The 27,198-nt window shown below is 44.1% G+C and overlaps 1 protein-coding gene across 1 annotated transcript in view; it reads right to left on the bottom strand.

The window, feature by feature from the left end:
- FAM3B (FAM3 metabolism regulating signaling molecule B) overlaps nucleotides 1–27,198 on the bottom strand; it is a 92,862-nt gene that overhangs the window by 8,502 nt on the left and 57,162 nt on the right. Inside the window, exon 5 of the mRNA XM_068969397.1 lies at nucleotides 20,032–20,155. Within this exon, the coding sequence (XP_068825498.1) occupies nucleotides 20,032–20,155 (124 nt within the window). The remainder of the gene's footprint in view (nucleotides 1–20,031; nucleotides 20,156–27,198) is intronic.

The following is a 27,198-nucleotide window of genomic DNA, read 5'->3' as shown; positions in this document are numbered from 1 at the left end:
TGAAGGGCAGAGATACAAAGACAGGAAACAATATATGGAGTGTATTCTGCAGACAACATAGCAATCAAGTCTGGCATACGTTTCATCAAAAGTCTTAGAAGTATGGGAGACAGGGAATGGGGCAGAAGATTCAATGAGGAAGAATTTGTTAAATGTGATGATGGACTTCAATAGGCACATATTTAAGAAGCCGAATAAATTCCAAACAAAATAAGGCAACAAAACAATGGACAAAGAAGGTGCAAGTACTGAAAACCACAGACAAGGAAAAAAAATCTTTAAGGCGATGAGGGAAGGGAAAAAAAGGACAGTTACTTTCACAGTATCAGCTTTTAAATTGTTGGTTGACCTCTCAAGAGAAACAATAGAAGCCAGAAGGCAATGGAATGGTATCTTGAATGAGTTGAAATAAAAATAATAGCCAACTCACCATAGAAAAAAAATCTTTTAGCAATGAAGAGGAAATAAAGATATTTGAAAGAGAGATTCAAATAAAGATATTTGAAACTTAGAATTCTCCACGAGAAAACCATTCAGCAGCTTTTGCTCTGTGTCTTTTGCTATAACAGATTTTATCTGTAGTATTAACTCTTATTTAGACTTATGAGTCCTAGTCATTGAAACTAAGGGTGTTTATGCCCCACCCCCCAATACTCAACCAAAATATATGCACATATGCAGCAAAAGTATGAACAGAACTATTTATAGCACCAGAATTCATCACAACTCCAGAGTAGAAATGACCCAAATGTCATTCAACCGCAGAATGAATAAATAAATTGTACTATATTTATGCAATTCAATATTATACAGCAACATGAATCAACTGCATTTAAAATTTTAAATTTATTCTGTAGGTTTTAATTAAGAAATATGCACAATAGCATAAAAGTGTGAGATGTTTAGAGATTAAAAATGGCAAAAGGTCTGTAAGATGCATGCACTGAATACTACAAACCATTACTGAGACGAATTAGATTTAAATAAATGGAGCTGAGTAAAAGACTCAGTACGACCAAGATGTCAATTTCCCCAAATTATCTAGAGATCCAAGGCAATCTCAATTAAAAAAAAAAGCCAGTTGGCTTTTTGTATAGACATTTGTAAGTTTATTCCAAAACTCATATGGAAATAGAGTTTCCATAGAGGATTCAGTAGAGAAAGACAGTGTGATGAACACATGGTTGTAGAACAATTAGTTAGCCATGTTTCTAAATGATTACCATTCATATTTCACATCATTTGCAAAAAAAATTCAAAATGGATATATCATCTTATATAAAGTGAAAACCTAAAACTATCAAAATTCCAGAAGTTTAAAAGAAACTTTGGAGGACTTTGGAGAAAAAATTTGTGAGCTTGGGTTAGATGGAACGTTTTTAGATATGCCATGAAAAACATGTTCTGTAGAAGGAAAAAAACTGGTAAATTAGATTTCATTAGAGTTAAGATTCTCTGGGCTTTGATAAACACAGCTAGGAGAAGAACACAAGACACAAAAATGGGAAAATCTGTATGCAAATCTTATATTTAATAAAGAGCCTGAATACAAAATATATAAAGAAACCTCGAAATTGATAATAAGAAAACAACCCAATTAAAAATGAGCTGATTTGAATAGGTATTTCACAAAATAAAATACACTTACAACAAATAAACACACGAAAAGAGGCTCAACATTATTAGTAATCAGAGAAATGCAAATTTAAACCACAGTCTGCACACCTATTAGAATGTCTAAAGTAGAAAGACTGACCACACCAAGCATTGGTGAATATAGTGGCTAAACTGTAGCTCTTATACATTGATAGGGAATTAAAATGGTATGCTCACTTTGCTTTAAATATTTCACTCCAATTTCTTCTTGCTTGCCTGGGTTCTGCTTGCTTGCATGATTTCTGAAGAAAAGTCTGATGTAATTCTTATCTTCTTCTTTTACAGGTAAGGTGTTTTTTGTTTTGTGGCTATTTCCACCTCCCCCAGCTAGTTTCAAGATTTTCTTTTTGTCTTCAGTCTTCCCTAGTTTGAATACAATTTACTTAGGTGTACATTTTGGGGTATTTATCCTACTTGGAATTCTCTGAGCTTCCTGAATCTGTGGTTTGGTGTCTGTGTTTAATTTTGAAAAGTTCTCAGCAGTATTACTTCAAATATTGCTGTTTCTCTTTTCCTTTTTCTGGTATTCTTATTACATATATTATACTTTTTGAAGCTGTCCCACAGGTGTGGGATGTTCTCCTCTTTTTTGTTTTTCCAAGTTTTTCTTCTTTTTTTTTCTTCTCCTTTTCTCAGTTTGGGAGGTATTACTGACGTATTGTTAAGCTCACTGATTCTTTCCTTGGACATGTCTAGTCCACTAATGAACCCATCAAAGGTGTTCTTCATTTCTGCCTTTTCCTTTTGATTCTTCCTTGGGATTTCCATGTCTCTGCTTACATTACTCATTTGTTCTTGCATTCTGTCCACTTTTTCCATTACAGCTCTTAGTATATTAACCATAGTTGTTTTAATATTCCTTTTGTATTAATTCTAAAATCTCTGCTATATTTGGGTAAGCTACTGATGCTTTTTATGTCTCTTTAAATTGTTGTTGTTGTTTTTACTTTTAATAAGCATTGTTATTTTTTTGCTTAAAGCCAGACATAGATAACTTGGTATTTAACATGAACTTTATGTTCATCTGGCAAGGAGCTGGGTTGTGTTTACTATCTGCTACAGCTGTAAGTGTCAGAGGCTAACATTTCTTCCTGCCTTCTTGAGTATCCCTATAGGCTTTTTAGACCCTGATGCTGGGAAAGATTGAGGGCAGGAAGAGAAGGGGGCGACAGAAGATGAGACAGTTAGATAGCATCACTGACTCAATGGACATGAATCTGAGCAAGCTCCAGGAGATTGTGAAAGACAGGAAAGCCTGTCGTGTTGCAGTCCATGGGGTCACAAAGAGTCAGACTTGACTTAGGGGCTGAACAGCAACAGACTCTTTGACCCTGGGTTTGAGACTTTCAGTTCTTCTCAGCTTTAATCCTTTGTTATTTTACGGGAGCCCTATTATGCGGTAATGAGACGTCGGATGAGGACGTGTTCTCTAGTCATGTGACTAGGTCTCAGTCTCTCAGTGAGCCTGTGCCCCTGGGTTGTGGCCTTCACAAGTGACCTTATTTTTTCTTTCACTCCTTAGGTGAGACAGAAAGGCCAGAGGGGCCTGGAGTTGGGTATTTTCCTCCCCAACACAGGTTAGCCTTTGTTAATATCTACATTGGTTAGACTCTGGTAAAACCACTTCCCTTGAAGGCAGGCTATTGTTAAGGAGAACAGAACACTGTGAACATATTTCAAAGGGGCTATTTTTCCACTGGCTTCCCTGGAAGTTCAGCTGGTAAAGAATATGCCTGCAATGCAGGAGACCTGGGTTCAATTCCTGGGTTGGGGAAGATCTCCTGGAGAAGGGATTCCCTCCAATATTCTTGGACTTCCCTGGTGGCCCAGTTGGTAAAGAAGTGAAAGTGGCTCAGTCATGTCTGACTCTTTGTGACCCCATGAACTACACAACCCATGGAATTCTCCAGGCCAGAATACTAGAGTGGGTAGCCTTTCCCCTTCTCTAGGGGATCTTCCCAATCCAGGGATGGAATCCAGATCACCTGCATAGCAGGTGGATTCTTTACCAGCTGAGCCACAAGGGGAGCCCAAGAATACTGGAGTGGGCAGCCTATCCCTTCTCCAGCAGACCTCTGGACCCAGGAATTGAACCAGAGTCTCCTGTACTGCAGGCCGATTCTTTACCAACTGAGCTATCAGGGAAGCCCTAGTTGGTAAAGAATCGGTCTGCAATGTGGGAGACCTGAGTTTGATTCCTGGGATGGGATGATCCCCTGGAGTGGGAGATGGGAACCCACTTCAGTATCCTTGCCTGGGAAATCCCCATGGACAGAGGAGCCTGGCGGGCTATAGCCCATGGGGCTGCAGAGTCAGACACTGCTGAGTGACTTAGCATAGCACAGCACAGCACTTTCCCACTCCTGCTGCCAGAAGCTCAAGGGGATTTTTTTTCTTTGATCTTCACTCCAAAAGCCTGGTAGGGCTCTTGGAGGAAAAATTCAGGAAGGCCTAGGAGCTCCTCCAAGGCTTGGCTTCTAGGAGTTAATTTCTCAAGCTTGTCCAAGCTCAATCTCCAGCAGTTAGTCATTTCACCTTTAAGGGTTTCTACCTAATGCAGGCTCCAGCTGAGCTCTCTGCTCTAGGTAAGCTGTGATTCTATGAATCTGCCTGTCTCTCCAGTTTTCAGGGTAGTGGCTTGCCCTGTGATCTCAATTATTTTGTATGTACATGTTTTTAATATACAGCATAATTTGGGATTTTTGTGCTGTGATTCAAGCTAAGAATCACCTTCTTGGCAGTTTATAGGCCACTTATTAACATGTAAGATATATTTGGGTTTGTGTGTGTGTGTGTGTGTGATGCTTTTATACTTGGGTTGTTTTCATTGCTTTTCAAATATTTAAACTTTTGCTTTCACTATACTGGGTGTATTTGCTTTGTTAAAGGTCCTATATTAACTACAGCATGGACACGCTTAGTCATTTGGTCATGTCCAATTCTTTGTGGCCCCATGGACTCCTCTGTCCATGGGATTTCCCAGGCAAGAATGCTGGAGTGGGTTGCCATTTCCTACTCTAGAGGATCTTCCTGACCCAGGGATTGAACCCATGTCTCTCGTGGCTCCTGCATCGGCAGGAGGATTCTTTACCACTGGGCTACCCGGGAAGCCAAAACTAAACCATGTGCTGTGCTTAGTCACTCAGTTATGCCTGACTCTTTGTGACCCCATGGACTGTAGCCCACAAGGCTCCTCTGTCCATAGGAATTCTCCAGGCAAGAATACTGGAGGGGCTTGCCATTCCCTCCTCCAGGGGATCTTGCCAACCCAGGGATCAGACCCAGCTCTCCTGCATTGCAGGTGGATTCTTTACCATCTGAGCCACCAAAGAATTCATGGATAAGCATGTTTAAAAAAGGTGTCTAAAAAATAAAAAGCGAAGTTTGGGGAACAGTTTTACAACACAAAAGGGCTAACTACCTTAATACATAAAGAAATCAATTTTAGAAGCCCAATGATAAGAATAAAATGGGCAAGAGATATGAACAGTTCACAGGACATATCGTCCTCCTTCAGTATCTGCAAAGAATTGGTTCCAGGATTTGCCATGGATACCCAAATCCAAGTGCTCACGTTGCATAGCTGACCCTCATATCTGCCAGATTCACATCAGTGGATTCAACCAAGCACAGATCATAGACATAGAGGGGAAGAGCTGACATACAGCTAGCTGTTTTTAGCATGAAAAGACCCTGGATTCACTTGGGTTCACTCACAGCAAGAATGATGAGAGTAAAACACTGATCTGAGATGAACGTTCTTCTCTTGGAATGTAAAAAAATCAAAATATTGGTCAACATGCTTTGTTGGACAGACTATGAGGAAGCAGTCATTCTCATTGTGTTAATCTGAGTCCTCTGAGAAGCAGATAGCAAAACAGAGCTAAATGCCAAGAATTTTTATTGGGAAAATAGAGAGGATAACAGGGATGGTGGGCAGACCCCAACTCAAGCCTGACTCTAAGGGGAGGAAAAGCTGGGGTGGACATGTCCCAGGCTGCTAGGCAGTCTCAGGAGGTTACAGCAAGGTCACTGGACATCTGAGACCTCAATCTGGCCTTCAGCTGAGCTTGTGTTTCCCAGGAATGGAGCTTCCTGCTTCTAGGTTCTGACAAGGGTTATTATCTTTTTGGCCAAAATCTACTCAAGCCCTCCAAGCTCTTTTTCAGATTTTTAAAATAATTTTATTCATTTATTTAATTTTTGGCTGTGCTGGGTCTTGGTTGCCGTGCAGGCTTTTCTCTAGCTGTGGCGAGTGGGAGCTCCTCACTAGTTTCGGTGTGTGGGCGTTTCATTGCAGTGGCTTCTCTTGCTCTGGAGTATGGGTTCTAGGAAGCTCAGGCTTCAGTTGTTGTGGCTTCCAGGCTCTACAGCACAGGGTCAATTCGGACTTAGTTGCTCCTCAGCATGTGGGATCCTCCCAGATCAGGGATTTGAACCTGTGTCTCCTGCAATTCTGAAGTTCATGGGGTCGCAAAGAGTTGGACACTGAGTGACTGAAGAACTCCTGCATTGCCAGGTGGATTCTTTACCACTACTGAGCCACCAAGGAAGCCCTGCCCTGAAGTCTTTTTAAACTAGGCTTGACTTTTGGATAAACTTCGGTGTTTATCTTCACACTGTCCAATTTTAGTAGGAATTCTAAGTCAGTTTAAAGGTGTGGTTAAATGTCCCACCTTTGATATCTGATCATCACCCATATAAAATCAGTTTCCTTATCCTCCTAGCCTCCAGGTGATATCTGATCACCCTGGCCTGCCTTTAGCAAGAATCTTGTTAGCCTGTTTAGCCAGAATGCCCTAATCCCCAGTGCTTCCTCTTGGTAGGCTTCCATCCATGGTCTCCACACTGCTTCTTGGCGCTCACTTCTTGCCCACGATGTATCTGGAGTTGAGTCCTATTTCTCACCTTCACTGCAGGACCTCACGGCAGTCGTCCCCACATCTACTGCCAACACCCCCTTGAATAAAGTCTGCCTGGCCATTTTCACAAAGTGTCATGAACTTTTTTTTTTCCTGTAACAGTCCTCAGTCACTAGCTGGAAGCAGCCAGGGAAAGCCTGGTCTCCAGCAAACCTGCTAGGGATTTCAGAATGCAGCAGCTGGAACTCTTCCTCAGTGAGCTTCCTGCCACTAGGAATCTGAGAAGTGCAATCTCACAGTCATCTCACTCAAACGTTGCTGGAGGGACAGTTGCTTAATTCCAGGCAATGACTTAAAATTCAAAGTGGATGCTATTTACACAGTGCTGTGCTGCGCTTAGTCATGTCTGACTCTGCGATCCCACAGACTGTAGCCCGCAAGGCTGGAGTGGGTTGCCACGCCCTCCTCCAGGGGCTCTTCCCAACTCAGGGATCGAACCCAGGTCTCCTGCATTGGGGGGCAGATTCTTTACTGTCTGAGCTACCAGGGAAGCCTATGAATACTAGAGTGGGTAGCCCATCCCTTCTCCAGGGGATCGTCTCGATCTCGGAATCAAACAGGGGTCTCCTGCATTGCAGGTGGATTCTTTACCAGCTGAGCTACCAGATGCAGTAATCAATGTCTATACTTAGCCTAACTATCAGTTGATTGTGAGTGGGAATGAATACACTTTAAACATGAAGAATCTTTAAAAAACATTACCTCCCCTGTACCCTTTTCTCAAGATGTTACTGGAAGGTGTGCTCCAGCAAAACAAGGGTGAAAATTAAGAAAGCGGAAGGTACTGTATCCAGGAAACAGGTGCTCCAACTGCAGAGAAGGAGACAGAGGTCATCCAGAGTGGTGTTAGAGGGGGGTCCTGGGATGACAGACACACAGTGGCTTCAGGACAACCTGGCTGACTGAAGCGGAACAGAAGCTTCACAAGGTGAAGTTGGCAAATACCTAATGTGAGAGATTTATTTTAACTGGAGGAAATTTAAGGATTAAATTGACATTAAGTTCATGGAAAACCAAGAGAGCCAACCACAAACAAAACGTAATTATTGTATACAACATGCTTCAGTCATGAAGAACATTTACTTCATCCTATTAGTAAAAACCAAACTAGAGGCTAGAGTTTGAATATATCCTGAGACGGACCCTCACAGCCACATAACCAAAACTTAAAACCTTCCTGACATCCCCCCAGTGCTCACTCTGACCTTAAACAAAACCTACACTTTCTTCATGTCATCATGACCTTACAGTTATGAACAAGTCAGCTCATGCAATACAAAGACATGTAAGTTTCCAGTAACACATCACACTAGAAGACAAGGCACTTACCCATTCAAGATTTATAAACCCAGTTATAAATCACCTCCTAACCACCTTCCAGCTGGAAGTATCCTTGTTCACCAGAAGTTGGGTTCTCACTTGGTAAAATATTCCAATCAAGTAAAGGTCTCTGAATTTTATGCTCACAGTTATAATCATGTAAAGGCTGAATTTTGCTCAAACCACGATGACAGTATAGTGACTTAATCAGAACAATGGTAGGGAAAGAGGACAGGAATTGTGTGATACAATAGAAGACAGCTAAGCTCCCAAAGGGCAAGTTCCCTTTTCCAGGGGATCTTCCCAACTCAGGGATCAGACTCAGGTGTCCTGTATTGCAGGTAGATTCTTTACCATCTGAGTCAGAAGGGAAGCCCAAGGAAAGAGAACAGAAATTGTGTGGTACAGTAGAAAGAGAGCTGACCTACTGGGGCAAGGCAGCAGATAAAACAGGAAAATGAGGGTGTGGTATAAACTTGCTGATCAGAGGCAGGGATGTGAGTGAGCAGGGAGCTCTGCTGACAGCTGGAGGGGCTGTTCCCGGGGCAGGAGTGCCTGCAGGTGCCCAGATCATGACATTTATGGGGATGAAGGAAATGCAAAAAAAAAAAAAGGAAAGAAAGAAAAAAAAAACCAAAAAACCAACAAAATACTTGTCATTCTACACAAATCCGTATCTTTTCTATATAAGACAACGAGGTCTCTACAACCTGAACTGTCTGTTCCAGGAGTCAGTAACAAGAAAATACAATGCTAAAGCCACAAACAAGTGTCTCGGCATCTGGCCGCATTTATTCCTGTTCCTTTTAATTTGCTTTTTTTTGTGCTTATCCTGCTTTATTTTGCATTGAATTCTGAAAAACATCTAGAATATTGTTGGAAGCAGGCAAGCTACCTTTGGGTGCTATACACTCATAGAAAGATTTAGCGGTTTTTTTAGACTACTGGATTCAACGTGGTCCACTCAGCAGATCCTGCGTTCACCAGGGTGGAATCCTGGCTCTGTCACCGACAGCTGTGTGATGGGGGGCAGGTGACTGAACCTCTTACCTCTCTGTGACTTGTTTCCTTGTCAGTATCATGGGAATCATAATGATAACTACCTCAGAGGAAGTCATGTGAAGTTAATGTTTAAGTGAGGTGGTGTGTACCAGGTAGGGTGATATACTCCTATGTCATGGCCTGGAGAAGGCGTCCGGCACTGTGGAGCAGGGTGACTCCCAGGCTCTGGGGCTGAGCTTGACTAACCCTCTTCTGATGATGTGATTCTAGATAAGCGACCTGACCCCTGTCTCCAGTCCTCCCAGGTCTTCCTACCTCTTCCTTTCCTAGGGATCCTGCTAAGTTTTCAACCTATCTCACTGACAATTCTGTTCATTAGGCCATCACCTCTGAAATTATATCAATTAGGTTCAGTTCAGTCGCTCAGTTGTGTCCACTCAGACTCTTTGCAGCCCCATAGACTGCAGCATGCCAGGCTTCCCTGTCCATCACCAACACCCGGAGCTTGCTCAAACTCATGTCCATCGAGTCAGTGATGCCATCCAACCATCTCATCCTCTGTTGTCCCCTTATCCTCCTGCCTTTGATCTTTACCAGCATCAGTCTTTTCCAGTAAGTTAGTTCTTCCCATCAGGTGGCAAAATTATTGGAGCTTTAGCTTCAGCATCAGCATCAGTCCTTCCAATGAATATTCAGGATTGATTTCCTTTAGGATTGACTGGTTTGATCTCCTCGCAGTCCAAGGGACTCACACAATTACCATACAGCATTACCATCAGTTCAGTTCAGTTCAGTTGCTCAGTCATGTCCGACTCTTTGTGATCCCATGGACTGCAGCACTCCAAGCCTCCCTGTCCATCACCAAATCCTGGAGTTTACCCAAACTCATGTCCATTGAGTTGGTGATGCCATCCAACCATCTTTCATCCCTTTCTCCTCCCACCTTCAATTTTTCCCAGCATCAAAGTCTTTTCCAAGAAGTTAGTTATTTGCATCAGGTGGCCAAAGTATTGGAGTTTCAGCCTCAACATCAGTCCTTCCAATGAACACCCAGGACTGATCTCATTTAGGATGGACTGGTTGGATCTCCTTGCTGTCCAAGGGACTCTCAAGAGTTTTCTCCAACACCACAGTTCAAAAGCATCAATTCTTCAGTGCTCAGCTTTCTTTATGGTCCAACTCTCACATCCATACATGACTACTGGATAAACCATAGCCTTGACTAGACGGAACTTTGTTGGCAAAGTAATGTCTCTGCTTTTTAATATGCTGTCTAGGTTGGTCATAGCTTTTCTTCCAAGGAGTAAGTGTTTTTTAATTTCATGACTGCAGTCACCATCTGCAGCGATTTTGGATCCCAAAAATAAAGTCTGTCAATGTTTCCACTGTTTCCCCATCTATTTCCCATGAAGTGATGGGACCAGATGCCATGATCTTAGTCTTCTGAATGTTGAGCTTTAAGCCAACTTTTTCACTTTCTTCTTTCACTTTCATCAAGAGGTTCTTCAGTTCTTCGCTTTCTGCCATAAGGGTGGTATCATCTGCATATCTGAGATTATTGATATTTTTCAAGGCAATCTTTATTCCAGCTTGTGCTTCATCCAGCCCAGCATTTCTTATGATGTACTCTGCATATAAGTTAAATAAGCAGGATGACAGTATACAGCCTTGATGTACTCCTTTTCCTATTTGGAACCAGTCTGTTCTATGTCCACTTCTAACTGTTGCTTCCTGACCTGTACACAGATTTCTCAAGAGGCAGGTCAGGTGGTCTGGTATTCCCATTTCAGACTTTTCCACAGTTTGTTGTGATCCACACAGTCAAAAGCTTTGGCATAGTCAATAAGGCAGAAATAGATGTTTTTCTGGAACTCTCTTGCTTTTTTGATAATCCAATGAATGTTGGCAATTTGATCTCTGGTTCCTCTGCTTTTTCTAAAACCAGCTTGAACATCTGGAAAGTTCACGGTTCACGTACTGTTGAAAGCATTACCATGGACATTGGCAAACTCTGTTCTCTCCATCTATACCAATTGTTCTTCTTCTTTTTTTAAATTGAAAGATAATTGCTTTACAGAATTTTGTTGTTTTCTGTCAAACCTCACCATGAATCAGCCACAGGGATACATATATCCCCTATCTTTGAACCTCCCTCCCATCTCCCTCCCCATCCCACCCCCCTAGGTTGAGACAGAGCGCCTGTTTGAGTTTCTTGAGCCATATGGCAAATTCCCATCCACTGTCTATTTTATATATGGTATTGTAAATTTCCATGTTACTATTTCCATACATCTCACCCTCTCCTCCCCTCCCCCCATGTCCATAAGTCTATTCTCTATGTCTGGTTCTCTGTTGCTGCTGCTACTGCTGCTAAGTCGCTTCGGTCGTGTCCGACTCTGTGCGACCCCATAGACGGCAGCCCACCAGGCTCCGCTGTCCCTGGGATTCTCCAGGCAAGAACACTGGAGTGGGTTGCCATTTCCTTCTCCCGTGCATTAAAGTGAAAAGTGAAAGTGAAGTCGCTCAGTCGTGCCCGACTCTTAGCGACCCCATGGACTGCAGCCTACCAGGCTCCTTTGTCCATGGGATTTTCCAGGCAAGACTACTGGGGTGGGTTGCCACTGCCTTCTCCGATGCTGCCCTGTAAATAGGTTCTTCAGAATCATTCTTCTCGACTTCATATGTATGTGTCAGAATATCATATTTATCTTTCTATTTCTGACTCACTTCACTCTGTATAACAGGTTCTAGGTTTATCCACCTCATCAGAACTGGCTCAAATGTGTTCCTTTTTATGGCTGAATAATATCCATTCTGAGTAATACACAAGATGGTCAACACTGAAATCAGATTGATTATATTCTTTGCAGCCAAAGATGAAGAAGCTCTATACAGTCAGCAACAACAAGACCAGGAGCTGACTGTGGCTCAGATCATGAACTCCTTATTGCCAAATTCAGACTTAAATTGAAGAAAGTAGGGAAAAACCACTAGACCATTCAGGTATGACCCAAATCAAATCCCTTACAATTATACAGTGGAAGTGAGAAATAGATTTAAGGGACTAGATCTGATAGACAGAATGCCTGATGAACTATGGACTGAGGTTCGTGACATTGTACAGGAGACAGGGATCAAGACCATCCCCAAGAAAAAGAAATGCAAAAAAGCAAAATGGCTGTCTGAGGAGGTCTTACAAATAGCTGTGAAAAGAAGAGAAGTGAAAAGCAAAGGAGAAAAGGAAAGATATAAACATCTAAATGCAGAGTTCCAAAGAATACCAAAGAGAGATAAGGAAGCCTTCCTCAGTGATTAATACAAAGAAATAGAGGAAAACAATAGAATGGCAAAGAAAAGAGATCTCCAAGAAAATTAGAGATACCAAGGAAATATTTCATGCAAAGATGGGCTCAATTAACAACAGAAATGGTATGAACCTAACAGAAGCAGAAGATATTAAGAGGAGGCGGCAAGAATACACGGAAGAACTGTACAAAAAAGATCTTCACAACCGAGATAATCACGATGATGTGATCACTCACCTAGAACCAGACATCCTGGAATGTCAAGTCAAGTGGGCCTTAGAAAGCATCACTACAAACAAAGCTAGTGGAGGTGATGGAATTCCAGTTGACCTATTTCAAATCTTGGAAGATGATGCTGTGAAAGTGCTGCACTCAATATGTCAGCAAATTTGGAAAACTCAGCAGTGGCCACAGGACTGGAAAAAGTCAGTTTTCATTCCAATTCCAAAGAAAGGCAATGTCAAAGAATGCTCAAACTACTGCACAATTGCACTCATCTCACATGCTAGTACAGTAATGCTCAAATTCTTCAAGCCAGGCTTCAGCAATACGTGAACTGTGAACTTCCAGTTGTTCAAGCTGGTTTTAGAAAAGGCAGAGGAACCAGAGATCAAATTGCCAACATCCGCTGGATCATGGAAAAAGCAAGAGAGTTCCAGAAAAACATCTATTTCTGCTTTATTGACTATGTGAAAGCCTTTGACTGTGTGGATCACAATAAACTGTGGAAAACTCTCAAAGGGATGGGAATACCAGTCCACCTGACCTGCCTCTTGAGAAACCTGTATGCAGGTCAGGAAGCAATAGTTAGAACTGGACATGGAACAACCCATCGGTTCCAAATAGGAAAAGGCTGTATATTTCATCATGCTTAATTTATATGCAGAGTACATCATGAGAAACACTGGGCTGGATGAAGCACAAGCTGGAATCAAGAGTGCCGGGAGAAATATCAATAACCTCAGATATGCAGATGACACCACCCTTATGGCAGAAAGTAAAGAGGAACTAAAGAGCCTCTTGAAGAAAGTAAGACAGGAGAATGAAAAAGTTGGCTTAAAGCTCAACATTCAGAAAACTAAGATCATGGCATCTGGTCCCATCACTTCATGGGAAATAGATAGGAAAACAGTGGAAACAGAGACAGACTTTATTTTTGGGCTCCAAAATCATTGCAGATGGTGACTGCAGCCATGAAATTAAAAGATGCTTACTCCTTGGAAGGAAAGTTATGACCAACCTAGACAGCATATTAAAAAGCAGAGACATTACTTTGCTAGCAAAGGTCCGTCTAGTCAAGGCTATGGTTTTTCCAGTAGTCATGTATGGATGTGAGAGTTGGACCATAAAGAAAGCTGAGCACAGAAGAATTGATGCTTTTGAACTGTGGTGTGGGAGAAGACTCTTGAGAGTCCCTTGTCAGCAAGGAGATCCAACCAGTCCATCCTAAATGAGATCAGTCCTGGGTGTTCATTGGAAGGACTGATGTTGAGGCTGAAACTCCAATACTTTGGCCACCTGATGCGAAGAGCTGACTCATTTGAAAAGACCCTGATGCTGGGAAAGATTGAGGGTGAGAGAAGGGGATGACAGAGGATGAGATTGCTGGATGGCATCACCGACTCAATGGACATGAGTTTGGTGAACTCTGGGAGTTGGTGTTGGATAGGGAGGCCTGGCGTGTTGCGGTTCATGGGGTCTCAAAGAGTCGGACATTACTGAACTGAAACTGAATATTCCATTGTGTATATTGAAAAGCAGAGACATTACTTTGCCAACAGAGGTCCGTCTAGTCAAGGCTATGGTTTTACCAGTGGTCATGTATGGATGTGAGAGTTGGACTGTGAAGAAAGCTGAGCACCCAAGGATTGATGCTTTTGAACTGTGGTGTTGGAGAAGACTCTTGAGAGTCCCTTGGACTGCAAGGAGATCCAACCAGTCCATCCTAAGGGAGACCAGTCCTGGGTATTCATTGGAAGGAATGATGTTGAAGCTGAATCTCCAGTACTTTGGCCACCTCAGGCAAAGAGCTGACTCACTGGAAAAGATCCTGATGCTGGGAGGGATTGGGGGCCGGAGGAGAAGGGGATGACAGAGGATGAGATGGCTGGATGGCATCACCGACTTGATGGACGTGAGTTTGAGTGAACTCTGGGAGTTGGTGATGGACAGGGAGGCCTGGCATGCTGCAATTTGTGGGGTCGCAAAGATTTGGACATGAGTGAGCGACTGAACTGAACTTTCCCAGGCTTCAGGGTTGAAGTCTTTCTTCCTTTTCGTTTCTGCCCTCCTAAGGTTGGTCCAGTGGTTTGTGTAAGATTCTTTTAGGGTGACATTTGTGTTGAGTTTTTGTTTGTTTGTTTTCCCTCTGATGGTCAAGGTTGAGTTAGGTGGTGATCCCATCTGTTGAGGAGTGGGTTGTATTTTTGTTTTGTTTTATTTAGGTGAGGCATCCTGCACAGGGTGCTACTGGTGGTTGGGTGATGCCAGGTCTTGTATTCAACTGGTTTCCTTTATGTGAGTTCTCAGTATTTGTTACTCCGTAGAGTTAGTTCTCTGGTAGTCTAGGGTCTTGGAGTCACTGCTCCCACTGCAAAGGCTCAGGGCTTGATCTCTTTTCAGGAACGAAGATTCCACAAGTGGTTTGTTATGGCATTAAGTGAGAATAAAACAAATATCCAAAAATGAGAAACCAAAGATGAACCACCGACAAATGGCAGTTAGAAAATCGGCAAATAATAATTAAAATAATGAAATATACACATATACATATACACCCATGAGCAAAGAGAAAACAGTCCAACAAAAATAACAGTAGATTGACCCAGTGAACAAAGAAATAAAAAATTATATTTACCAGTTATAAGAACAAAGCTAACTAAAGCACAAACCAGAAAACAAAACTAAAGCAAGGTGCCAAGTGGGAAATAAAGCTATGAAAAGAAAAGTAACAAATATGTTGAGAGGAAAGGAAAGAAATAAAAGATAGAATAGATATGCAAAGTTAAATCGACGTAGATGAAGAAGATTTATATACATTAAAGATTAACTTAAAGGGGAAAAGAACAGTAAGAAAGCCAAACAAAGGAATACATGTAGAAAAAATAATAACAGGTTTAACTATTTTAAATTAAAAAAAGAGAAAAGAAAAAAGAAACTAAAAAAAAAAAAAAAGGAAAACTCCACAGAACTGCAAAAGCCCAACATAGAGGCAGAGGTTTATAACAACAATAAAAAATGTGACTGAGGAAAAAGAAAAGCTCAAAAGCTTAATTAGATTTCATAGTGCCGATAAAATCGGCAACTCCAACAGAGGGGGGATAAAAGGGAAAAAAATCCAAAAAATCTACAGAACAAATGAAAACATAATAATAGACTTTTGTTTTTTTTTTGAGTCACTTCTGTCAAGAATCCTTTCCTTCGCTTGGAGTTATAGTCCACCTCTCCTCCCTAGAATGCCCTTCAACACTGTGCTGATCTCTGGACCTGCTGTGGGGGCAGCTCAGATTCTAATCTGGTCCTACTCCTGTGTGCTCTTGCCTCAGAACTAGTGTGTTTTCTTGTGTGGGAGCTCTCAGTGCCCTTTTGTATATTTCATAGACATAATCTGCCTCATTGATTGTGTGGATTTTATCTGCAGCTTGTACAGCTGGTGGGAAGGTTTTGGGTCTTCTTCCTTAGCCACATTGCCCCTGGGTTTCAATTGTGGATTTATTTCCACCTCTGCATGTGGGTCGTCCACTGGGGTTTGCTCCTGAGGCTGCCCTGGAGGACTTGGGTTTGCCCCTGTGAGGGCCAGGTGTGGAGGTCCTGAAGCTGCTTGGGTTGCAGGGGTTCTGGCAGCACCAGGTAGCTCAGGGGAGTTGGCGGCTAGGGCAGCAGGAAATACAGTGCTCTAGAAGGGTATGGCAACCAGTGTTGGCCGATACGCTCCAGTATTCTTGCCTGGAGAACCCCACTGACAGAGAAGCCTGGTCGCCCACAGTCCACAGGGTCACAAAGAGTCGGACACTACCAAAGTGACCCTGTGCACATGGATGAAAGACTTTTTTTTGCCTGTGGCAGCTCTGCCCCAGTGAGAGTTGAGCATGAAGGTGGTGCAGCTGCTTGGCTTGAGGCGACCGTGGCAGCGCCAAGTGTGCAGGGACACAGACTCTCTCCATTGCAGGAGTTGTGGCCCTATCAGAGTCTTTTTTCGAGCCTCTTGTAGCTGGCGATCAGAAGGCCTCTTTGGCCAGTGTTCTCCATAACTCTGCCCATTCAGATACTTAGAGGGCTCCCTTGCCTGGGGTCCTTCTCTGTTGTTAGGTGTATCAGGCACACAGAGGGGGCCCCTCTGACTGGGGTCCTACTCTGTAAATCGGCGCATCAGGCACTTACAGGAGCATCCTGGGTGGGGTCCTGCTCTGTAGTTCAGTGCATCAGGCGTTTGACAGGCCAGCCTCTCCATTGTTCACCTGCCAGTGCTGGCGTGTGGGGAGAGAGAGGCTATGGTGATGGCTCCACCCACTGCGTGTGACTCAGCAGTATCGCCTTGCTCCCATGGCTGCCCGGCTTTTCCCCACAAGCATTTCCCACCACAATCTCTCCCCTCACATCCCCTCAATCAATCTCTCCATAGTCATCAGCAGCCCCCGCCCCGGGATTGCTCCACAATCCCTAAACTCCAGCTCCTAGCCGCTGTGTCTTCCAGAGGACCTGCGTCCCAGTCTGGGGTATGTATGGCTGTGGCAAGGACTGTCCGAGTCTCATTCCATTTAGGCTGCTGCAGATCAGCTGTTTCACTCTCAGCCCTAAATGTCTCTCCTCTGACGTGGGGATCGGACCCCTGCTTCAGTCCCCCACCCGCCGAGGTCCAGTCCTACTAACACTCCTGTTTTTCCCCGTAGTTCCTTCATGCTACTGAGTTTCGCGTGGTTCTATATATTCTTTTCCACTGGTCAGGTACTCCGTCTGCTCTCAGCTGGTGTTCCACATGCACTTCTGTGACTGAAGGTGTGTTCCTGATGTATCTGTGGAGAGAGATGTACTCCACGTCCACCTACTCCTCTGACAGTTTGTTCTCTCCTACACCAGTGGTTCTTAACGGGGTGGGGAGTAGGATTATGCCACCCTGGGGACATGTGACAATATCTGGGATGAGTGCTGTTGTCATAGCCAGAGGGAGGGGGGAAGGCTCTATGGCTCCAGTGGGTGGAGGCCTGGGGAACTGCCAAGCCTGCAATGCCCTGTGTGGCCCCCACTGCACAGAACCAGCAGGCCCTTGTGTCCATGGGGTTGAGGTGGAGAACCCTGAACTGTGATGTCAGCTTCTTGGGCAGGAGCCACATGTTCCATGTCAGGGTCCCTCCACTGAGTGCCTCACCCCGGGGGGTTCATCGGTGGATGAAAGTTTGTCAACAAACTGTCTGGCAGGGTGAATGGGGCTTGGAGAAGGGATGGACCTGTAGAGGGGCAATTTCTACCCAACTCACAAATACTGAACAAAGGATACACCAGGACTGAGTAAGGTGTGTGGAACTGAATCTGACCCCCTCTCTGAGCGTGCTGCCCACTCCCTGGTGGACGAGGTGTGTGCAGAGACAAGTGACTGAGATGGAGGGAGGAAAATGCGGACGAGCCAAGTGCTCTGGGCAACAAGCAACCAACAAAGAAGGGAGGGTGGGCCTGGCTTTCGGGGAATTGGTGGGATGACTCCAAATGACCTGCTGCTCAGGGTTAGGAGCGCTCAGTTTCTTTTATCTGCAGTAATCACTTAATCACCCAAATCATCCTTAAGTTGGGTGTTGTGGGTTACCCTGTGTTCCCTCAAAGTTCAAATGTTATACTAATCCTAAGAACCTCAGAATGTGACTTCATTTCGATACAGGACCTTTAAGGAGATGACTCATTTAAAACAAGTTCTTTAGAGTGATCCTAATCCAATATGAAACAGCCTCTTGATGAGGGTGAAAGAGGAGAGTGAAAAAGCTGGCTTAAAACTCAACATTCAAAAATCTAAGATCATGGAATCTGGTCCTATCACTTCATGGCAAATAGAAGGGGACAATGTGGAAACAGTGACAGATTTTATTTTCTTGAGCTCCAAAATCACTGTGGATGGTGACTGCAGCCATGAAATTAAAAGACACTTGACCCTTGGAAGAAAAGTTATGACAAACCTAGACAGTGTATTAAAAAGTAAAGACATCATTTTGCTGACAAAGGTCCGTCTAGTCCAAGCTATAGTTTTTCCAGCAATCATCATTTATGGATGTGAGATTTGGACCATAAAGAAGGAGCGCTGAAGAATTAATGCTTTCAAATTATAGTGTTGGAGAAGATGCTTGAGAGTCCCTTGGACAGCAAGGAAATCAAACCAGTCAATCCTAAAGGAAATCAACCCCGAATATTCTTTGGAAGAACTGATGCTGAAGCTGAAGCTCTAATACTTTGACCACCTCATGCGAAGAATCAGCTCATTGGAAAAGACCCTGATGCCTGGAAAGACTGAAGGCAGGAGGAGAAGGGGGTGACAGAGGATGAGATGGTTGGATGGCATCACCGACTTAATGAACAGGAGTTTGAGCAAACTCCAGGAGATAGTGAAGAACAGGGATCCTGGTGTGCTGCAGTCCATGGGGTCACAACAAATCGAACATGACTTAGCAACTGAACAACAACAGCAATCCGATATGAACGGTGTCCTTTCAAAGAGGAGAGGTTGGGACCAAGACACAAGCAGGGAAGGCAATGTGAAGACCCAGGGTGAAAATGGCATCTGCAAATCAAGGGAAGAGCCTGAGACAGACATTCCCTAGCAGCCCCAGAAGGAACCAGCCCTGGCCACACCTTGATCTTGACGTTTGGCTTGCAGAGTGTGAGAGAATGAATGTCTGTTGCTTAAGCTGCACTGTCTGTGTACTTTGTTATGCAGCTCTAGCCAGGGAACACGCTGGGCTAGGACAGTTCTAAGTGCCAGGGATTAGTGGGCTATTAAGGGTAAGGCAGTTGCAGGGAACCTGGACTGAGTTGAGCAAGGGGTGTGGGCTGCAGGGAGAGATGACACTGACTTTATTCCAGGAGGGTGAGACTCAAAACCCAAATGCAAGGACAGCTATGTCCTGAGTTTTGGTGTTTCCCTGATTTTGAAGGGCTAGAGTACAAAATATATACTGAAGTTTGTGCTGTGTGTGTGCAAGTGTGCTAAGTCGGTTGTGTCTGACTCTGATCCTATGGACTGGAGCCTGCCAGGCTCCTCTGTCCATGGGATTTTCCAGGCAAGAATACCTGGAGTGGGTTGCCATTTCCTTCTCCAGGGGATCTTCCTGATCCAGGGACTGAACTCCCATGTCTCTTACATCTTTTGCATTGACAGGTGGGTTCTTTACCACTAGTGCCGCCTGGGAAGCCCTGAGTTTTGTGCTGACTGTTATCAAATGGAAGCTCAACATGTGGCACATAAAACCACGAGAGACAATCCACGTGTCCCCACCCCACCGTGGGCACAGTGGGCTGTCTCAGCTCCCCTCGGACACCCCTAGCCTCTGCCTGAAGTCCAGGACATGCCCTTCTCTCCTGGGACAGGCTTGCTGCCTAGTCAGTTTCAGATTCTGCCTGCAATGCGGGAGACCTGGGTTCGATCCCTGGGTTGAGAAGATCCCCTGGAGAAGGAAATGGCAACTCACTCCAGTATCCTTCCCTGGAGAATCCAATGGACAGAGGAATCCATAGGGTCAGGAAGAGTCAGACACAACTGAGCGACTTTCATTTTCACTTTTCAGCCTCAGAGAAGGCAAACAACCACGCGGGGGAGCTAGGCTTTCTTTTCTCGCACTGATACTTACATCTCATCCTCAAAGCAGATCTTGGCGTATTTGTCCCTGCCACCCCCGCTGAGCAACCGGTAAGCGTAGGTGTCTGCAGGACACGGGGACCAGTGGTCACACTTTTGCCTTTTTGGGGTTGGGGCTGCAACAAACAGGAATATAACAGTTAGCACCACACAGTATTGATCAGGAGAAGCCACTGCTTGGCCATGAATGGCAGTTTGTCTGTCCCAGGACTTCATATTGGCAAATCTCAGGAGTGGTAGAGGGCTTCTCAGGTGGCTCAGATGGTGAAGAATCCACCTACAACACAGGAGACCTCGGTTTAATCCCTGGGTTGGGAAGATCTCCCAGAGGAGGGAATGGCCTCCCATGCCAGTAGTGGTAGAGGAAAACTGGGAAGATGTGAAGCTAATTGAACATGCTTTTGTCTTCAAATAGCAAATATGCAAAAGGAGGGGATGCTGAGCAGGCGGAACCATTTAAAAGGAGTTGGGAATCACTCTTAGTTGTTAAGCGTGCTGGTGAAGCAACCAATAGCCTATGGAACATCTATCCAGCTTCTGAATTTACATACCTGAAACACACACACACACACACATTCCTGACCACTGTTAGTCTTGCCCCCAGGCCACAGGTGCAAGACCTTGTACCAAGGCCAGAAGTAGAGCCCAGAAACAAGGTCACCCCATCGTTGCCAAAAGCCACCCCTTCCTTAATCCTCATGAACAGGCTTCCTGAACCCATATTAGGCAAAAATCCCCTTCCCAGTGCTCACTCTAACCAATCAACTAATGCCACCCTTCCAGCAGGAATTTTCTTTGTCTTGAGGCTACAAAAATTGGCTACTAACCCACGAAAGGGGTTGGCTCTCCCTGATCTGTCAGGAGGGATCGGCCTGCTAGCTCACAGCACCCACATTATTTCTGCTCTTTGGTCTGTATAAACTCACTCCCTTCTGAGATGCTCTGCGTCTGGAAACTCTTTTCCAACCCACGTTTGGACTGCCTCCACAACACCACTCTGGCCCTGGCTGACCCCTCTCCTTTCCCTTAAGCCTGAGACACTGCGGTTTTCTGCCTGGGCTGCTATGTCAGTGGTGGCAGGCCCCGGAGATGTCTTGCCCAGCAATAGAGGGCAGCAGTCGGGGAGGGTGGGGTCAGCCAGCCCTGGGCACTACCTGCATCTCCCACTACTGGGTGCCTGTTGCCATCACTTGTGTCTCCCTCCTTTCACAGGTGTGGCTATCTGTCATCACCCACAGAACCCAGAGTCTTGTGTTGGGCTCAAATTGTAATCCTGAGTCTCCAGAAAAAAAAAAAAAATCAGAAAATGCTCCCACTCCCTCCTGTTTGAGTGGGGACTGCCTTATGGATCCCTCCAGTGCTCTTCTGTTTCATCTATCTGGATGAAAGCTCGGCCGGCAGAGTGGCTGGGAGGCTCTGCTGGGGGAGTCAGGACTACCCATGAGTGCTGTGATGGCTGAGTGCCATGGGGCGGAGCTGGATCAGGGCTGAGCTGCTTGGGGATCATGGGGATGCTGGTGCATGCCTATTCCTGGTGCCCAGGAGGCCACAGAGTTCTTGGGGGTAGTGCACCCCAACATCGCACTTAGCTCTTCACATCTTTCTTCCCCTCACTTGCGCTACCCCCGTCACCAAAGCTCCAACCCACCTTGCACTGTCCAGCTTGCCCTGTTTTATTTTCTTTTGCTTAGCCCTCATCACTGTTTAACATCCCGTAGTTTCTTTTTCAAAAGCTCCTCTGTGAGGACAAGGATGTCATCTGCTTATTTTCACTGCACCCCCAGCACCTAGTGGGTGTGCAGCACAAGCAGTTGCTCCATCAACATGTTGAACAAATATGTAATGGAGCAGGACCCTATGGGGTCTTCCTGGGCCAGATCCCCACTCTCCCCCTGGCCCCAGAGTCCTCTGCCTGCCTCTTGTCTGTAGAAAAGCTTAGTCTCCCAGGACTCCCCAGAGCCACAAAAGCCTGACTCAAGAATTAATGATTGAAGGTATGTGATTGTATAGTGACAAAAGTAGCAGTTGGGCCAGGAGAATTGGTGACAGTTCAAACAGTAAATCAGCCATATGGCAGTGACAGAATCTTTAGTTCCTCCCTGAAGTCCACAACAGGGGTAACAGTGTCTCATGCACGTCACTGAGTTGTTTTACAGCTTCTAAAACCACCACCAAAAGGAAGAGGTTAACTACCCAATGGCTACTGTGTGTGTTTTAAGTTGCTTCAGTCGTGTCCAACTCTTTGTGACCCATGGACTGTATCCCACCAGGCTTCTCTGTCCATGGGATTCTCCAGGCAAGAATACTGGAGTGGGTTGCCGTGCCCTCCTCCAGGGCATCTTCCCTGCCCAGGAATTGAACCCACATCTCTTACATCTACCTGCACTGGCAAGCAGGTTCTTTACCACTAGTGCCACCTGGGAAGCCACCTGACGACCATTAGGAGCATGTATATTTCAGACCTACTGGAGCCTCAGGAGTGATTACGTTAACCCCTGGTACCTTGCCCTGTTACCTCACTATCAGCCAATCAGAGAACTGTGCAGAAGTTGAGCATGTACTCTAAGGCTCTCTCCCTCATGTTGCCTTTAAAAATGCTTCCCTGAAACCTACCAGGAAGTTCTTGTCTTTTGAGCACTAGCTGCTGGACTCCTTGCTTTGCACCTGGAATAAATGCTGTACTTTCCGGGAGTACAACCCAATGTCAGCAGATTGGCTTTACTGCTAGAAGGTGAGCATATCAAGGTTTGGTTCGGTAACAAATGAATGGATATCTGGCCCTTTGATGAGGCAGAAACCTGTACTTACTTTGGCAGAAAACTCAAGAGCCACTGAACCTGTTCCCCCACTACAAAAGGGATGAGCAATCTGGAGTTAGGGCTTTCTGTACATGTGCTACAGCAGCTCTGCTTTGCTTTTAGTAATAACAAAGGACCTTGGGATTTTATCTTTTTTAATCTAATTTCTGAAGAAAAAAATTGAAAGTAATAGAAAGGCAAAAAGAAGGGAAAAAGTCTTTGTATTATTCTAAGTAATCATCACTGTTTTCTCTTTTGGTATATTTTCTTCTGGACTTTTCTATGCCTGCAGAGGACATCTGCAAAGTTGAAAAACATGGATTAACAATATATAAACAGTTTATCTATAATATATATGAACATATATGTTACCTTACATTTTCATAGATTATAATATACTAAATACATTTTTTCTTAATCTCCAGTTACCTAAATTTAAAGCAAGTTGTCCAACTATTAACATGTGAAAGTGCTATAAATACAGTATCTTCTCAATGTTTCTCGGTTTTGAACATGAAAGTGTATTTATTTTAGTTTTTTAAAAAATTAATGATAATGCTCATTACTTTGAATTCAGGGGTAGCTTATCTAAAAACACACTGAGCATAATATTTAAAACTGTAACTAACACACGGCCTAAAGTCTGTTTCCAGACTTTGCTGATATCCGGAGTATGTACAGTTGGTTCCTGACTTATGATGGTTCATCTTTATGATGATGTGAAAGAAATATGAATTCAGAGAAAACTATACTTTGAATTGTGAATTTCTATCCTTTCCCAGGGCTTCCCTGGTGGCTCAGTGGTAAAGAATCCGAATATTCATTGGAAGGACTCTTGCTAAAGCTCTAATACTTTGGCCACATGATGTGAAGAGCTGACTTACTGGAAAAGACCCTGATGCTGGGAAAGGTTGAGGGCAGGAGGAAAAGGGGACGATAGAGGATGAGATGGTTAGGTAGCATTGCCGACTCAATGGACATGCATTTGAGCAAACTCTGGGAGATAGTAAAGGACATAGGAACCTGGCATGCTGCAGTCCATGGGGTCACAGAAAGTGGACATGACTTAGTGACTGAACAACAACAACCATCCTCTCCCACCTAGTGCTGTGTGGTCCAGCGCCTCTGTAATGCTGGACAGTGGCAGTCACAGCTCCTCCCAGTCAACCACATGATCACGTGGATGAATAACCGGTATGTGGACAGCCATTCTTTTTTTTTGTTTTCAGCAAATTAAAGGAGATAATCAACACAATTATAAATAGACTTTGTGATAGATGAGTTTGCCCACCTGTCGGCTAATGTACATGTTCTGTGCCCAGTTAAGGTAAACTTGGCTAAGCTAGGATGTTCAGGTGTATTAAATGCATTTTTGACCTGTGATATTTTCAACTTATGACAGGTTTATTGAGATGCAACTCTGTTATAAATCAAGGAAGCAGGACATCCCTGGTTGTCCAGTGGTTAAGAATCAGTCTGCCAATGTAGGGGACTCGGATTTGATCCCTCCTCCGGGAAGATCCTACATTCACGGAGTAGCCACAACTACTGAACCCACAAGCCACAGTTACTGAAGCTTGCATGCCTAGAGCCTGTGCTCCGCAAGGAGAGCAGTCACTGCAATACGAGGCCCCCACTTGCTGCAACTAGAGAAAGCTCACGAGCAGCAACGAAGACCCAGCACAGGCCTCAGAAAGATAAGTCAAGGAAGCTCTGTACTCAGTCTAGAGAGAACACTCCTAAAGTGGGATCCACACGCATCCTGCCTGCATTTCTCTTCCCGAGGACACAGACTTGCTCAGTGGACCCTGCTGTTCTTGACAGGACTTCTTTGAGATTCACCGTACCAGCCCCCTGCTCGTGGAGAAAGGCAACATTCCCAGGCCCTCTGCCATCATCACCATGCTGTCGGGTGCCCTGGTGACATAACCCTCTTGTCCTCACTGAGTGCTGGGCATGCAGACAGCTCTGGTGTGACCAGCAAGATGGAAGGTCTAATACGGCCCAACCCCAGTGTTGCTTAAAATATCTCAAGGTCATGGGGACACTGTACCTCCTGACCCCCAGTGGAAGTGGCAGTTTGGAGACAGAATGAGAGCAGATTAGGATGGGAGGCAGAGCATGGAACCAGAAATGATATTTTACTCTATTTTTAAGCCAGCTGGAAAAACAGAAGCAAACAGGGCCTGGTAACATCACAAATAAGTGGGACAAATATTCCCACAGGGTGAAAGAGGCAGCCTGTGTTCCAGAACCTGGGCAAAGCATCATCCACGCTGCTTCTGAGGGTCCATGGTTACCAACAACGTCCTGGGTGTAACCAACCATGCTCTCAGCCGTTAACCCTGTGCCCACTCCAGTGTTCTTGCCTGGAGAATCCCAGGGACGGAGGAGCCTTGTAGACAGCCATCCATGGGGTCGCACAGAGTCGGACATGACTGAAGTGACTTAGCAGCAGCAGCAGCAGCTGTCTCCTGAGCAGGCCTGCTCCGTAAGAGATTCCGTGACGCAACCCAGAAAGCAGAGAGAAGTTAAACCCAGGTGAGGAATGCAACTTCTGAGTAACAGGGAAGGAGAAGGCCATAAGGCAAGAGAGCCCGTTTTGCAAAAATGTTGGGAAGACTTAAAAAATAACCTGTGTTTTTATGATTCAGCTAAGGGCTGTGCCTGCAAACATATCAAATGCAGTTTTATGTATTTAATATGATTCCAATAAGATTCAAATACATTTTTTATGTTGAGAAAATAGCAGTGAGTGGTTTCCTTTTTATGGAAGAATAGCTCAATGGCACCTCACTCCAGTACTCTTGCCTGGGAAATCCCATGGACAGAGGAGCCTCGTAGGCTACAGTTCATGGGTTCACTAACAGTCGGACACGATTGAGTGACTTCACTTTCACTTTTCACTTTCATGCATTGGAGAAGGAAATGGCAACCCACTCCAGTGTTCTTGCCTGGAGAATCCCAGGGACGGGGGAGCCTGGTGGGCTGCTGTCTATGGGGTCGCACAGAGTCGGACATGACTGAAGCGACTTAGCAGCAGCAGCAGCAGCAGCTCATAGTTGATTTACAATGTTGTGTTAGTTTCAGGTGCATGACAAAGTGCTTCAGTCATATACATATATATTATATATATATATATGGGACTTCCCTGATAGCTCAGTTGGTAAAGAATCTGCCTGCAATGCAGGAGACACTGGTTCGATTCCTGGGTTGGGAAGATCCCCTGGAGAAGGAATAGGCTACCCACTCCAGTATTCTGGCCTGGAGAATCCCATGGACTGTATAGTCTGTGGGGTTGCAAAGAGTCAGACATGACTGAGCGACTTTCACTTCACACACACACACACACACATATATATATATATATGTATATATATGCATATTTGTTGTTCAGTTGCTAAGTCATATTGGACTCTTTGTGACCCCATGAACTACAGTATACCTGTATACTTATACATTATAATAATTAATATGTATTATATACACCATACATTAATATATAACATATTAATGCATATTAATATATAGTATCTATTAATATATGTATCTATTAATATATACTTCTACCAGTGGAGTCATATATATAGTAATATTAATATACTTTATCATTATAGTTTATTAAAGTATAATACTATATTAAAGTATATTATATTATATTAGTATAGTATATTAAATTATATAGTATATTAAGTATATTATATTATATATATTAAATATGTTAAATACATCAAATATATTATATATACTATATATAGTATATTAAATTATAGTATATTAAAGTATGGTATATAAATATATTAAAGTATTAATATACTTTATTAATATACTAATATAATATAGTGTGTATATTATATAATGTTTTTATATAACATACACACTATATATTATATTTAATATGTATTATATATACATATTTATGGGCTTCCTTGGTGGCCCAGATGGTAAAGAATCTGCCTGTAGTATGGGAGGCCTGAGTTTGATCCCTGGGTTGGGAAGATACCCTGAAGAAGGAAATGGCAACCCACTTCAGAATTTTTACCTGGGGAATCCCTTGAACAGAGGAGCCTGGCAGGCTACAGTCCCTGGGGTCACAAACAGTACCTAACACTTTCACTTTCACTTTCATACATATATATTAAATATATATATATATATATATATATGAAGTTTATTTCTCCTAGAAATAAGCTGTGTCACTGAGCCAGCGGGCAGTCACTCCACGCCCTTCTTTTCTCGGCTCTGGCAGCAACAGGCTCTTGAGCCCCAGGTCTGGCCTCTGCGTGCCCCTGCATGCGAGGCAGGAGCAGCAGGCTGCCAGCTGAGAGCAGGTGGAAGGAAAGCGGGAGCTGGCAGTTCTC

The sequence above is a fragment of the Capricornis sumatraensis genome, chromosome 1, assembly GCF_032405125.1.
Source record: "Capricornis sumatraensis isolate serow.1 chromosome 1, serow.2, whole genome shotgun sequence".
Taxonomy (NCBI): Eukaryota; Metazoa; Chordata; class Mammalia; order Artiodactyla; family Bovidae; genus Capricornis; species Capricornis sumatraensis.
The sequence above is the reverse complement of the archived record's forward strand: the minus strand, read 5'-3'. Positions and strand labels throughout refer to the sequence as shown.